The 16,098-nt window shown below is 43.5% G+C and overlaps 1 protein-coding gene across 1 annotated transcript in view; it reads right to left on the bottom strand.

The window, feature by feature from the left end:
• Positions 1-420: 420 nt before the first annotated feature.
• ALATS (Alanyl-tRNA synthetase) overlaps positions 421-16,098 on the bottom strand; it is a 47,136-nt gene continuing 31,458 nt past the window's right edge. Inside the window, exons 14-22 of the mRNA XM_087401172.1 lie at positions 6,143-6,358; positions 5,975-6,050; positions 5,202-5,344; positions 4,771-4,879; positions 3,282-3,469; positions 3,101-3,190; positions 2,539-2,724; positions 2,265-2,438; positions 421-764 (exon numbers count right to left, since the gene is read on the bottom strand). Of these exons, the coding sequence (XP_087257298.1) occupies positions 690-764; positions 2,265-2,438; positions 2,539-2,724; positions 3,101-3,190; positions 3,282-3,469; positions 4,771-4,879; positions 5,202-5,344; positions 5,975-6,050; positions 6,143-6,358 (1,257 nt within the window). The 3' untranslated portion in view covers positions 421-689. The remainder of the gene's footprint in view (positions 765-2,264; positions 2,439-2,538; positions 2,725-3,100; positions 3,191-3,281; positions 3,470-4,770; positions 4,880-5,201; positions 5,345-5,974; positions 6,051-6,142; positions 6,359-16,098) is intronic.

Genomic DNA, 16,098 nt, shown 5'->3' with positions numbered 1-16,098 from the left:
GATGAAGAGACCAGCAATCTACAGATAAGTCGTAGGGTATGACTACAAACAGAGTTTTGAATAATTTTGAATAGGGCCTATGAGTAATGGGAGAGTATGCAAGGAGACCACACATTATGTCAAACATTATGCCGGATGGAGACTTACCTCGTAACTAAAGCTATTGCATTTCCGAGTCCTTTTCACAGGTAGAACTTCTCCCAGCTTTCCAAGTTGAGCCTTTGCTTGCTGATATAATGCCTTGAGTCACATTTGCCACCATGACTGTTCTTTACAACAAAAGCATCTAAAATTCGAAGAGGTGTAGATGGGAAATACCAAAGAGAATTATAAACATGCAAAAGATAGCAAAGTATATGGAGATGTAAAGGTTAGAAGTAAATTATAACTTATCTTGTATTTTGGAAACTTGTACAACACTCATCAAAAGCGTATTGTCAATATATGATACCATCCGGAAAAACTCCGCCACGGCACAATAATTAGAATGCCATAGATTCAATACGTCTATGGAAGCATCTATGAAGAATACATGAACAAGTTTTCAGAAATCAATGTAGATGTTCCGAGCTGGTAAAAATATGTATGTCTGTTAGATGTTAGCACTGACACAAGAAGTTGCAACAAAAGCTCTCCCAGGTCACTTTCTCAATTGCTGTAATGAAAAACGTCTAGCCACCTCTCCCAGGTCACTTTTTCAATTGCTCTACTGCAAAACGTCTAGCCACCTCCATAGCATCTTCAACTCCAGCTGCATTTTTCCCCTGCATTTCAATATTAAGGAAACACGTTTACCAGCCATCACTCATCCACCCAAACAAAGGAAGTGTAAACATCATTCAAAGGGGAGGTGTTGTGTGCATATGTTCATATGCATAAGTGTGTTCCATATGTAAGGTTGTATGATGAAGAAAAAAATCAATTCATAGGCAAGTTCAAACCTAGCTGCTGAGACCTTCATTGATCAATCCAGTACCAGTAAACTCAAGCCCTATCTACCAAAACTCAGCAGTAAAGTGTATATACAACCTCAGCCACTTGCCTTTTCCTCAATCCTGAAGGGGCCTATTGTTTGTGAAAGCCGTGTTAAATTGAACACCACACTTGTCACGAGGTGCGTCATGAGAGGTACAGCACTATGGAAGAGTCATACTCCTTGAAGAGTGACATCCATTTATAGCTTTGCATTATACTATACACACCGTCTTATAAAACGTCACACCCTTCAACCTCTTCATGTGTGTACATTACTTCTTCACATGTGACTCTTCACTCTTGCTAAGAGAGGCAACTGTGGACCTTTCATTCAATACCAGCTCTTCTGTGCTATTATTATACTCTTTTTTTGCTGCTTTGCTCACTAATGATATGGGATCTAAGATTAATAGGATCCCAACAAGCGCATTGCTCAATTTCAGGTATCCCCTGAGAGACTGCCATAAGAGGACAATGAAGGGCATTTTCAGTTGGGACAGCATTGTGAAGTCCATAAGAGTAAGTTTTTTGGTATTCCGATCCATACCTGAGAGACTGCCATAAGAGGACAATGAAGGGCATTTTCAGTTGGGACAGCATTGTGAAGTCCATAAGAGTAAGTTTTTTGGTATTCCGATCCATATTTTCTGAGCAGTTTTGGCCCAGTATAGGAACCATTTTTGGGCCATTTGATGGCCGAAGGCTCGTCAACTCAGCCTGCCCTGGTTGTCCAATAGACCCTAGAGTTGGGTCATATGCTGGCTGCCATCCAGTAAGCCATTTCAGCAGCCTGGGCTGCAAACATGAGCACCAGGATTTATGCATCGGAGGACTTCCCTCTACTTCTCTAGAGTCTGGCGCTGGGAAGCACATATGTGAGGGGATTGCACGTACTTTTGCCATCCATATATTCATTTTTGTAAACCTGCTTTCACAACTGTTCAAGCCTTTGGAGAAGATCATGATTTCTCGCAGAGATACAGGAAGTCGGCAAGTGGGGCGCAACAACACGACAGAAGAGCAGCATGATGAAACAAGGGAAGACCCAGCTGCCGCATCATTTTTAGATCAACAGGACGGCAAACAACAAATAACTCTCACAAGTGTTTTACTAATATTGTCAGTTAAAACTATGACTGAGAAAAAAAAACTCAGTAGTCTTCTTGTCAAAGCTATTAGCTCAGCAAAAAAGAGCTCATGCATCGCCCTTCCTAGTATGAGATTGGAAAATGTATTTCAATAGCGTTCAAAAGATAAATCAGAGAAAGCATTCAGAGTGAAATGATCACCTGTCCTTGGACAAGGCCACCTTTCCCACCACCTTGGCCATCAATAGGTTCCAAAGCTTTCCGTAACCAATTGATGAGTACAAATCCTTGGTTTGCCACAGCATCTGATACTCCAGCATACACTAAAACTTTATTTGTATCCTTATCAACACTAAACATCATGACTGCCAGATCCTGCCCAAAGAAAAACAGAACATCTCACATGGGATCTAAACAAATATAAGTATAACACTAGGCAATCTATGATGACAGCTTGGCAATCTACAGAAATTACCTTTTGTTTCTCTAAAACTTTCGTGATAGCTTCACGAATGGCATTTGTATCCAAGCCAACATCTATTCTTAAAATGCAGAAAGCATCACCATTCAAAGCTGATTTCTCTGCTGTTTCTGTTGCAAGCTTGATTGCTGCCCGTACATTAGCCTCAGCTGCAGCCTTCTGGGACTTTTTGATGCGTTCCTGTTGCATGAAATAAAATTTCATTCAGTTAAAGTCACAAACCAAAACCAACAGCTGTTAAAGGCAATCATGTTTGCGCCACTGTGAAGATCGACCCATGAAATGAGATTTGCAAAGAAAGTTCATTGTCTCATCCGTGCAGTCTGTACCAAATTACTAAAATACTAAGCCCATCATCTATACACAGCTGTTTTGGGCATAATTTTTATCACTTGACAACATACTCTCTCCATCATCATACATTTGCATCAAGACATGATTATCATTTTGTTTGATAGACAAGGGAGTAGCTTCCATGATATTTTCAAGATGTAGTCTCCTTTCCAGCTGCTTTGGTTAAAAGTTGTAGCAGATTTAAAAATGACTTCTTCCACACCTGTAGGACTGCCAATTGACCCCTAAACTCCGCTTTCCTAGCTGCAGGAAAAACAGCTGCATCTAGAGAGCTCTTCAATAGTGCCACTTCCTGTGAAACACAAAAGAATGAGGAATCTCTATAAAATATATAAACACAATCAACATAATTCCCTCTTTCACAAAGCAATCTAACAAGTTACCTTCTCGAGTGACACACCATCCAGCCTTGAGGCGGTTACGATGCACTCCAGGAATGCATTAGCTTCATGTATTGCTTCAGCAGCTTTCTCACCTGTAAACGCAACAACACGGCGTATCCCCTTTGCAATGCCTTCTTCAGATATCAATGCAAACGCCTTCGCTTCTTTTGTGTTTGAGAGATGAGTGCCTGTAAAACCAAGCATCAAGAGAAACCTCAAAAAAACTATGAAACTAAACTCATCCTCTGAAAACAAAACAAACAGTACAGTTTCAATCTCATGACAGTCAGTCACACAGTTGAAAACCATAATCTCTATTACATAGAACAGATGACATTCCCACCGACGTCATCAATGGCCAATGGGGGGTGTAGACCATAGTATAAGTATATGCTCTCACAAATACATAGCCACACACCCACACAACTTGAGCATCCATTTATACGAAGTTCTTCGTACTGAGTTTCTGTCAACGCTGTGGAGGAGAAGGGCAAACTCAGCCGTGTCAAAGGCTAGCACTAATAAAAAAGGTTAATAAAAAAGTAGTCCACATTCCTCTTCATGCAAGCTACCACTGCTTATTCCACTTTAGTCTCACCCAAACAAGCATTTCTAGGCCAAAAATGCTTAGAAATCTAGCTGATAGGGCAACACACCACTTAAGGTAGAAAGAATTCATTGCAATATCAACAAGCTGCAACATGAACAAAAACTTCACGAGTTAAAATTGCATGTCCGCTAATATGGAAGGAACACATGTCTAGAGAAATCCAGTAACATGCCCAAGCTCATCCTCAAAAACACAACATAAGTGCAGTTTCAATCTCATGAGCAATATCAACAAGCTGCAACATGAACAAAAACTTCACAAGGTGAAATTTGCACGTCTGCCAATATGGCGGGAACACGTCTAGATAAATCCAGGAACATGCCCAAGCTCATCCTAAAAAACACAACAAGTGCAGTTTCAATCTCATGAGCAATATCAACAAGCCGCAACATGAACAAAAACTTCACAAAACATGGCGAGAACACATCTAGATAAATCCAGGAACATGCCCAAGCTCATCCTCAAAAACACAACACAAGTGCAAGTTTCAATCTCACGACAATCACAAGGTTGAAAACCATAATCTCCATCGCGCATATAGCTACAATGACACCTCCATCAACATCATCAGTGCCCAACGGTGGGTGTAGACCATCGCATAAACCCATGCTCTCACAAACACATATCCACACCCACACATACTTGAGCATTCATTTATACTTTATAGAGTTTCCATCAACACTCCGGAGGCGATCGGCAGACTAAGCCATGACAAGGCTAGCACTAATGGAGAAGGCTAATCGAAAAGTAGTCCACATTCTCTTCATTCAAGCTACAACTTCTTGTGAAAGCTACATAATTTCATTTTAGTCTCTCCCAAATGAGCAGTATTATATTATTTTCAGACTCTTGACTTCAATATTAGCAACCCATAGATACCTCCACAAAACTCTGTAGAGATGGAGGCCCACTCTGGATTTCCTGGATCCCCGAGTAAATCTTCAACTGGCTTTCCAATTGCAACTACTCGAACTGGATCAGGATACACCTGTCAAGAGGGCAAGAGAAAGAGAGAGAGAGAGTCAAAATCCACATGACATTTGGGCTCTCCTTGCACTCTAGAACTCAAATCACAAACAGGAATGTGGAATGACCCTAGTAAACACCACCAACTGTTTAATAAAAGGTATAGAAAGATGAAGCAGCATAGTGGATTTATTTACACATTCCATAGGCATAAGCCAAGATCATGTCATTTGTAGGGAAGAAACCCTAACGCATCCTAGAATTAACGATACGACTTCAAACAGATAAAAATTTGGGCATAGAAAAGAACGTTAGTGTTCAAAGCCTTGATCTCCAATACTTGCCTCACCAAACACTGCACGTAGGCCCATAATCTGCTTAGCTTCTGCCAAGCTCGCCTCCTTTGTATATACAGGCAGCTCATCTCCAATCTTCTGAGCTACTGTGGATTCAATTTTTGAAAGGTCTTTTGGATCAATTGGTTTCCCTGCCCATGTCAGGTCAAAGAACAAACCTGTAAGGTTAAAACTTACAGAATAGCTGAGAAATTTCTTCAGCTTGTAAAAGCATCAAATACCCTGTTCCCCTCTCGACGATGAAGCTTATCCCCCATCGTCTCACTGGTTGACCCTTTTCCCCTCCTCATTCGGAGGTCATATCTAGTAGTGTTTCTACATTTCTAAAACCTGCAAATGCTACAACTTATATTGCAAATATATGTGTTTCGAACATGGAATGCAGGCCATCACGAATAAAAGGGAAGAAAAGGAAGGTTTCACAACCCTGCAATTCTGCGAAGGTTTAATTAGTACCTCCCAGCCACAATTCAGACTGCAATTATTTTCTACTTCCGTTTCTTAAGCTTAGACACTGCAGCAGATATTGAAATTACATACAAGATGGAGATTAATTTCAAGAAGGGAATTTCAAACTTTTGGTGCTTTCACAATATGAATAAAACCAAGCTTCTTATGTGATCTTATTGCTGCAAGATTTAATAACTTATGTAAATTTTGTAACTCTCTCGATCCTTTTTCTTCCCTTTTGAAAGCATCATAGGACCTGCTCTCTGCAGCTCTAACTTAATCTACAACAGTAATATAGCAAGCTTTCATACCATGAGAAAAGTCGAACCGCAATTTATCATCAGCTACTAACGAACCCTTCTGATCAATATGGTCACCTAGTACGGTCTGACATGTCAAAGTGCCACGCTTTCAGCCTAAGAGTTCGAACAAACACATAGAAATGGCAGTTACAAGACAATAGTGTGGAAAGCACAAACCTTTAGAGCATAGTTCAAAATATGTGTACACGTGTGATTCGGTGCGATACAGGCACGACGCTCATAGTCGACCTTTGCAACAACTTCATCACCGACAGATAACTTGCTGCCAGGTTTCTGAAAAGACCCAACATGAAGAACATAGCCACCGTATAGCTGAACATTTCTAACTTCAAATATCCCATCTGAACCTTCCAATAATCCTGTATCATATATCTGCAAAATACATCAATCAGTATCTGATACATCAGTATTTACTGAGTACTGCCACTAGAGACAAGAAACACCCCTCGTTTGAAGGAGGAAGCATTGTAAATCAAGCATAAACAGACGTATTAAATGGCAACCTTTTGGGATCTTGACAAGTCAAGTGCACCTTGGACGGAGCAAGCCATCATTGGTGTATACTACGTAAGCTTAATGCAAACAAAATCCCTCCCACACATGAAATGACGCAATGGTTTCTTCATAAAACAGACAAGGATGGCCTTTTAATAGCAAGCATTCATACCAGCTCCGGAAAACCCAAACTAAAATGAAGAGCCAGAATGTTTCTGAGAACAAAAATCAAGATAAAAATTTCTTTTGAGCATATTTGTACAGATGTTGTCAGAATTGAAAAGTCTAAATGACTGCTCCTATGAGGGGTGATCAATGTATCATTCAGCTCTTGAAGCACTTTTGAGTGCAAGACCCTTCTTAGAATTTCCCATTCATGATAACAAGAAGCAAAATCTTGCTTATTGCAGTAGAAGCATTGAAACTAATACATAGGTACAAAACCCCATTTCAAAAAAAGAAAAATGGGACAAAAGTACTCAGATGGCATTCTTTTGATCTTCAAATGGTTTCATCTCTGTGAACCATTCCTGATGATTTGTCATATGAGATAGTGCACCGCTGTTGATGTACCAAGAATCTTGATTTGTTTGGTGGCTTGATAGTTGAAATCCTCTTTTATATTGAAGTCAGTGTCTAGATACACTGTATCAGTCTTTTCGATTTCATGGTTTGCAAGAAACATATTCCCATGTTCATTTGCATAATGACTGTGAATAGAATGTCCACCATGATGATTTCCTCTTTTAAAAAAATTCCCTCGATTGCTAATGGATTGATCGCCTTGGTTGTACTGCTTCTTGCGGTAATTTCTTTCATAGTGTTTAAACTTATGATAGTAGTTGCACTCAATGTTTGACACATTGGTGGGATGCATTCCCTCATACTTGGAATCTTTCTCGATTGGAATGATTTCCTCTTTGTTGATTCTGATGTTGTTAAGGATGATGCTAATGCTTACTCTGACTTTGATGATGATTTTGTTGCTGCTTCTCTGGAACGATCTACCTCTGCCTCTGTCTCTACTTGTGCTTCTATATGAAGCTGTGAATGCTTGATCATTGGAATGACCTTTGTGTGCATGAATGGCCTTAGTCTTGAGTTCTTCACCGAAGTTCTTTCAATGTCGGAATTTGCTACTCTGGACTAGATTCTCGTATCCCTCTCCTAGTCCATTCAGGATGACTTGAACCATTTCTGCTGGATTCATGGTCTGTCATGCTGATGCGAGTTGATTGTTGAAGTCTTTGATCATGAGTACATAAGCATGACCGATTTCGTTGCTGTTGCAGAAACTCTGGTTGATTTGGTTTCTCGGTGTGAGAATCCTAGAAGTGTTCTTGGACTCGTAGAGAGCTGTGAATATATCCCATGCTTCTTTTGATGTCTTGACTGTGTTGAGTTATCCAAGCATGACATCTTGCACATTTTGCTTGATCAGATGATATGTATACTTGTCTTTAGAATTGCTCCTGCGAATGCCCCCTCCCCTCCCCCGCTCCCGTCTACCCCCCCCCTCGCGCTGCGTGGCCCCCTCTCCCTCTCCCCTCCTCCTTCACCGCCGCCTCCCGCAGCGCCCCTCCGTCCCCCTCTCTTCCCTCTCCGCCCACCATCCCTCCCTCCCGCTCCTCCCCTCTCCGCTCTCCGTCCTCTCTCCGCCTCCCCCCCACTCGCATTGCGCTATCCCCCCCGCCCCCTCCTCCCCCCCTCGCTACGGTGCAACGTTGCCCATCTCCCCTCCCCATCCTTCCTCGCCTCTCCTCCCCGCCCCCTCTCGTGCTGCGCTGCCACACCCCCTCCCTTTCCCTCCTCCTCTTTCCTGCCCTGCGCTGAGCTGCCCCCCTCCCTCCCTCCTCCTTCCTCCTTCCTCCTCCGCCACCTGCTCCCTCTCCACCACCTCCTCCCTCCCCGCTTCCCCGTACCTCTCCATCCCTCCCTCTTTCCTCCCCCACCTCCGTACCACTCCCCCCTCCTTCGTCTCTGCCATTTCCTTCTCATTCCCCCCTTTGGAGCATTCGCGGTTTGTCGGTGCGGTATGGCGGCCATGAGCTCGGAACTGGTGGCCCAGACGGTGACCTCCCCTCCATCAGCCTACCACATAACATTGACAGAGCATCATGTCTCCTTGGTGAAGCAGGCCGCCACGGACTTCTCCTAGACATCCGTTTATGGGAGAGTCATTGGCTACGTCCGTTCACGAGCAGACACTAGGGACTGGTTGCAGTCCACCCTCTACCTTAAGGACAGCCACATTGAGGAGGTTGCACTCCTGGGACGTGGTATCTTCTGGCTCAAGCTCTCCTCAGCACAGGCTGCGAGCGATATGGTCAGACGGTCCCCTACTTCTGTGGGTGGGAAGATCATCCTTATGGTCCCATGGTATAGGGGTTTCAGTGTAGCGGACTTCGATGCCCGCTTCCGCATTCCTTGCCATCCAGTTACCCTCATTTTCCCAAGCCTCGCAACCGAGCTTCGCCCGATCATCAAGGACCTGGGGGCGCACTTTGACTGGCTCATGCAGGACACCTTCGTTGATGCGGCAGCAGCCCAAGGGGTGCCACGTGTCAAAGTGGCAGCCCTAGATCCGCAGAGTATCCCCTCGGAGTTCGAGATTGAGACGGACACAGGTGTGGTGACGCAGCGCATTATGGTCATTGGTCGCCCAAATCAGCGCCCAGATCAGTGTCTGAGATGCCACGGCTTCGGGCACCAGGCGCGCTCCTGCCCCTGCTTCACGAGGACAGAACCTCAGAAGGCCCCATCCAAGCAACTCAGGCTCCCCCCCGCTAGGCATTGACACCCCCTCCCAAAGGGGAAAGAAGTAATCAGAAAGCCCACTTCTCATCATGTGAGGAAGGAACAGCAAGATCAGCTGATAGAGATGTTGCAGCAACATGGGCTGAGGTAGATGCAGGAGCTGATGTAGAGGTTTTGGAGTAGCAGTCCCTCTCCCGGTGATTATCACAGCCACAAATGGTGCATGGATGAGCCTTGAAACAGTCCTTCTCCACATGATTAGTTTTGCCACAATGGGTGCAAGGCTTTCTTATCTTAGAACTTCCTTTCTTTGCTAAAAATGCAGTGTCAGTTACCTTTCGTTGTTGAGTTCTTTCTTCCTCTTGGAGAGCATTCATGATACCCTCAAGAGAAGGATTATTATGATACTTGAAGGTAGTGACAAGAGTAGCATAGGAGTCAGGTAAGCTTTTGAGAAGCACAGCAATAGCAATATCTTCGGAGATGGGAGACTTGACTGACGCAAGCTGAACCATAAGACTGCGAAGATAATTGACATGAGAGGCTATAGTAGCTCCTTCCTGCATATGTAGATCAAAGAATGAGATCATAAGTGCAATCTTAGAGTTTTTAGATCGGGCTCCAAAAAGAGTATCCAAAGTGATCCATGCTTGAGGAGCAGACTGTATGTCGGAGATGTAATCATCTCCAAGGCCGAGCAATATGATAGCATAGGCTTTGTTGTTCTTGGCAGCGACAACTTGCTCAGATGGACCTTCGAGAGCATCACGGTGAACAATGTCCCAAAGGCCTTCTTTCATAAGATGGCACTTGATTTTGATCTGCCGAGTATGAAAGTTGGACCCATTGAATTTGTCGATAGATATGAAAGAATGAGAGGAAGATGCCATGTGGGAAGGTCTCACCTCTTGCTATGACGCAAGGGCAGTGTCTATTACCTTACAATATTGCAGAAATAAATGAGAGGAAGAGATCCCAGAAGCCGGTTCTCTCACCACTTTGTCAGGGCCATAGCATATGATAGCCCATCGAAGCAGGAGGAACCAGCAAAAAAGGAGAGACTGTTCAGCAAACTGAAAGAGGCAAAGCTTAGTACCTTAATCCCGGGCAGAGGTAGAGGTGCAAAAGGATGCAGATCTCCGTGAAGATGGAGTTGGAGAAGTCAGCCTATGTAGGTACGGAGAAGTCGGAGAAGTCAGCCTGTGCAGGTACGGATTCCGTACAGTCGTACGGACTGTACGGATTGTACGGACTGTACCGATTGTACGGACTGTTGACTATGTATGGACAGCGAGCAGAGTACGGGAATCGTACGGACGACGTACGGCGGCGTACGGACAGAGTACGGACGACGTACGGCGGCGTACGAACAGAGTACGGATGACGTACGAAATTCGGGCGGCGCTGTACGGATAGCATGGGTGGGTGCTAGACTGCGCAGATTTGTCGGTGACAGCAGGTGTTGCGCAGATCTGGCGTGACAGCAGATCTGGCCCTCAAATCTGTGGCTGAGCTGCGCAGATCTGAAGCGCAGATCTAGCGCAGAGATTTGGAGCGGGCACAGAGATTTGGAGCAGGGATACATGCAGCAGAGTCGCGCAGATCTAGAGCGCAATGGCGGGGCAGAAAGAGGGGCAGATCTGCAGCAGGGGAGAGAAGAGGCAGATCTGAGCGGGGGGGCAGATCTGTATCTGAGAAGAGACAGACTTGAGAAGAGAGAAGAGGGAGAAGAGGGAGAAAAGGGATCATCCTAGCTCTGATACCATGTTGGAATATCGAAGCAAGAACTAGAACTAGAAACTGGAAATGAAATAACAAGACTGAAAGACTAGAAATACCTTGAGAAGAGTGTAAACAAGACACAAGCTAGACTGATAGTTTACAATGATGTGACCCATTGAATATATGGGCCAAAGTACAAGACATAAAGCAAGAGTACTTATGGGATAATTGTAGAAGTGCCACATGGCACATACTCAAGACATAAAGACTAGACTTAGACTATTGTAGACTAGGAAATAGTACACTTAGTGTGCACTTATCTCCAACAAGAATGACACCTGGAAAGAAAAAGTCGAAGCAACACTATCACTCATTGGCTTGCACTTGGGTCCGAATATAATTTATCGCATAGACTCAAGGATCATGCCAAAGATGCATGCAATGGGTTGAACATAGTGTTTGGAGCAAAAGCAAAGAACTAATAAAGTCATCTTAAGATTGAATTCTATGGTTTGCACTTGAGCTTTCATGAATCCATGGTCAAATTTGTCAATAAGATTAAAAGCATTATGACCTAGTTAGAAGCAAAGGTATGAGAAAAGGATGCACTTGCAATCCTCCTTAAAAGCATGCCTGAAGAGTGCGATACATTGACAACAACCTTGAAGAATCTTCCGAATTCAAATTTGAGGAATCTGTGTCATCTCTTCTTGAGAAAGAAAGAGAGTTAAAGGCATCTACATCCAGTCAGCTTTGTCTGCCCAACTGGGTTTAGCCTTCCCCTTTGCTATGGAAGTACGCAAGGTTGACCTACGATGCTTCAAAAGGACCCCCATGCGCTCTTTCATGTAATCAGAATTGAACTCCCAATTTGAGGGGTTAGGATATTGTTTTTCAATTCATCGATGACTGCCTGCAATATCAACCATGAAGAACAAGCATTTTTCAACAAAGCTGCAAAGAAGTGTTACCATTGTGGAAGGATGGGTCACTATCAATGTGATTGTAGATTAAAGAACAAGACTTTGATTATAAAGTAGACTACACGATAGGTATAAATATCCCCTAGCCTATTTTACAATGTTTAATCTTGCTCTTTTGTCTCTGCACCTCTATCTCAAGCCATCATCCACTTTTTCTATCTTTGCTACTTTCTTGGATAATGAATTGTACACTGCTGTAACATTGTTCACCATGGCTGAGTGTGTGCTTTCTCATACTGTTACTACTTCCCGTGTAACCTGTATTCTCTGCATTTAGGCTACATCTTTTTTGAAGGGACATGTCATCAAAGAAATCAGATGATCAGTTAAACGAAATGTCCTGTCTATGTCTGCCCTCAAGTCTATAGTGTGCACCCTGCTTGACCTCTAAATTCTCATGGTATTGTGGCAATATTTCAGAAATGCCGTGACACAGCAGATAATACACCGAATCCAGTTCAAGGAACATGCATTATCCGTATGAACAATTTCACTGGTACAAAAGGATTGGTGAAAGATGTACTCTATGTTCCGAAGCTCAGCAAGAACCTCTTGTCAGTAGGTCAAACGACGGAACACAACTATCGAGTCATCTTCGACGGAGATGAATGTACTATCAAAGACAAATCCAAAGGATTTCAGCTAGTAGGAAAAGTAGTCACGGAAGGACACTTGTTCACAATGCTAGCTACAGTACCAGAGTTGCATGCCATGTCAGCTCAACCGCAACAGATGGCACTATCTGCAAAATGGCACAAGAGAGATGGACATGTCAATTTAAAGAGCTTGATAGATCTCAAGAATCAGAATATGGGAATTGGGATTCCTAAGCTATAGTTTCTTGGAAAAGTTTCTGAAGCATGCTACTTCGAGAAACAAAAGCAAACCAACTTTGGCAAAAGCATCTCTCGAGCACAAGGTATTCTTGATTTGATGCATACAGATGTATGGGATTGTGCCCAGACCCGTAACATGAATGGTTCACTTTACTACTTGACTTTCATGGCGACTACAACAGATATTGTTGGTCTACTTTTTGAAACAGAAATTTGACGTGTTTTTCAGATTTCAAGAATTCAAAGCCATGGTAGAAAACCAGACAGTCAGAAGGATCAAAGTCATGAGATCAAATAGAGAAGGTGAATACATGTCTTCAGCATTCATAAACTTTTGCACAAGTCACCGCATTCGAAGACAATTCACTCGTGTAGATACTCCTCAACAAAATGCAAGAGCTGAAAGAAAGAATGGTACTTTAGCAGAGAGTTCTAGAGCAATGCTTAGTGAGAAGCATCTTCCGAATCAGTATTGGGCAAAAGCAATAGCCACTGCAAACTACTTCCTTAATCAGCTTCCAACCAAACCGATTCAGGATATGACACCTTATGAAGCATTCACTGGACACAAGCCACGCATTGGGCATCTCCACATATTTGGTTGCATAGCATATGCCCACATACATGATGACCATCGTAGGAAATTGGATGTGAAGTCACGCAAATGCATCATTGTTGGTTACAGTGAAGAAAGTAAAACATACAAGTTGTATGATCCCATCAACCGCAAGGTCATTATCTCCAAAGATGTCATTTTTTATTAGGAATCGGAATGAAAAATCTCAAACACATAGGAGATAGACCACCGATTTCGCAGTCATGTACAAAAAAGGTTGATGAAGAAGAGCAAGAATTGAGAGAAGCACCCCGAGATGAAGGGTGGTTTCAAATCGAAAGGGTGAGTTTTGTGAAGGCCAATCGCTCGAAGATAGAAGGCTGTTGGAATACATACTTTGAAGGGTAGTTTCAGATGGAAAGGGTAGTTTTTGTGAAGGGCAGTCGCTCGAAGGTTGAAGGAAGCCTCCTCTTCAAACCTCTTCAGCCTTCTCTCCTTTCTCCCTTATTTCTTCCTTCACTGCTCTTCCTCTATCCAATCTTCTCCGTCTCTCTCACTTTTATCCCATGGCTTCTCTACAAGAATTGGCAGAAAACAAAGTGAAGATTCTTGTTTTACCCCCATTCCCTGACGAATGACAATTGGACGGGAACAATTATGGCGTGTGGCATGTTATGATGGAGTCAGTATTGCAGTCCTATGACCTGGCAAACTTCACCTTGGTAGGTGTCACAAGGCCAAATCCCCTTGATGAAACTTTGGGCATCTAGACCAAAGGTTGGCCGAGAATCTGGCCCAGACAGATCTGGGACCATGTCAATGCAAGGGTTTGATCGTTCATTTGCTTGATCTGTATCCCTGAGATAATTAACCATGAAAAGCACATGTCAGCAGCAAAGAGTATTTGAGATCATTTGGCTTCCCTCTATACGGGACCACTCCGATGAAGAGGGTCTCTCTTGAGATTCAGATCCGGATATTAGATCCTGCCAAGTCATCTTCCATGAGGGAACACATTAATAAGTTTCAGGAATTCCAACAGGAGATACTTCACGCAAGAAAGGAGATCTCGTCTAAGGATATTACTTTGTTGTCTCATCTCACTCCCCAATACTCTGCTTTTGATTCTTCCCTGATCACTAGTTGCAAGATGAGTATTCACCTGGGATGAATTCGTGCCTATGGTTATGGATAAAGAGGATGGGTTTCAAAATTCTCTCCATGGCGGTGGCTCCGATGCTCTGGCAGCCCCGCAATCAGGTAAGTTTCAAGGACATCATACCCCCCATACGAGGACTGAAGCTGAGAAATAGGCATTGAAGGCGGAAAGTTCGTGTAATCACTGCGGTGAGAAAGGTCATTACTGACGGAAGTGCATGTGAATATTGAGTCCCCCATGCATTTAGGCGTGCAAAGGCCTTGGTTCTTCCAAAGGGCAGATTCTTCCTCTATTGCCATCACTCCCGCTTTTGAAATTATTGATTCTCTTAAATGATCTGTTGGAGAGGGGGTTCTGTCTCTCCAAGCCAAAGATGTCCGGACCTGGATCATTGATAGCGAGGCATCACGGAATATGAGTCCTTCAGCTGGGTTGAAGGATTTTGTGATCTCCGGTGGTGATGTCTGTAGTGGTGATACAAAATCCATGGTAAAGGCAACCTTAACATCATTTCCAATGCAAAAGGAGGGATGCACTCCTCTCGAGTTTTGTTTGTTCCTTCTCTCGAATTCAATCTGTTGTCTATCTATGAGACTTGCCGACTTGGAACCACAATATTGTTTGATGAAAACTTTGTGGAAGTTCGAGATAAGGCTATCGGACAGGTGGTACATACTGGTACATCTAGTCATGGCACTTACACCTTGTCAACACTTTCCACGATCACGTCGTCTCTTCAAGGAGATCTTTGGCATTTTCGGTTTGGTCACTTGAATGTTAATCCTCTCCGACGTGCTGCTCGAGAACAAATAGTCACCGGACTACCAGATGTGGGCAAAAAGCCTGGACAATGCCGGTCATGCATTCAAGGCCAGCAACATCGAGATGTGTTTCCGAAGCAAGCTTTCTTCTCGTTAGAGCTTGTCCATGTTGATCTCTGTGGACCCATCTCTGTTGCCAATCTTGGCGGGGCTCTCTACTCCATGCTACTGGTTGATGACTTCGGCAAGTTTATGTGGATATACTTCTTGGCTCAAAAATCTCTGGCATATTTTCGCTTCCGGGAACGGTGTGCCTTAGTTGAGAATCACCAGTGACCAAAAGCTAGAGAAGACAAGTGCAAAATCAAATGCTTGCATCATGAAAAACCATGGCTCATCACTCTGCATGAACTGTAGCATCAATTTCCCCTGGTGGGCTAGAATATGCATGTGAATATTGAGTCCCCCATGCATTTAGGCGTGCAAAGGTGATCCAGTGAAAGTAGCCTAAGGGCTTTTCAATGAAAGTGTGACTGCTAGAAAAGCTCCATGATAGTAGACATAAAACAGGAGATGTCATGCTTGGCAAACATCATCAAAGGCAAATAAAACTACCTAGTAGACACACAAACGCCATGTTGCTAGTTTCCAGTACTCCAACTTCCTTTACAAGACCAAGTATTCCTCTAATGGAACTGTGGATAAGCAAAAAGCCCGACTTGTTGCCAAAGGATACTCTCAGAACCCTAGGATTGATTATGATGACACGTTTGCTCCTACCGCCAAGAAAGCCACTCTTCGGACAGTACTAGCAGTTGTAGCTCATGAGCAATGGTCCATCTA

Source organism: Dipteris shenzhenensis, chromosome 30 (genome assembly GCF_047967505.1).
Source record: "Dipteris shenzhenensis isolate YYH24624 ecotype China chromosome 30, Dip_SZ_1.0, whole genome shotgun sequence".
Lineage (NCBI taxonomy): Eukaryota > Viridiplantae > Streptophyta > Polypodiopsida > Gleicheniales > Dipteridaceae > Dipteris > Dipteris shenzhenensis.
This window is presented reverse-complemented; position numbering and strand designations above follow the sequence as displayed.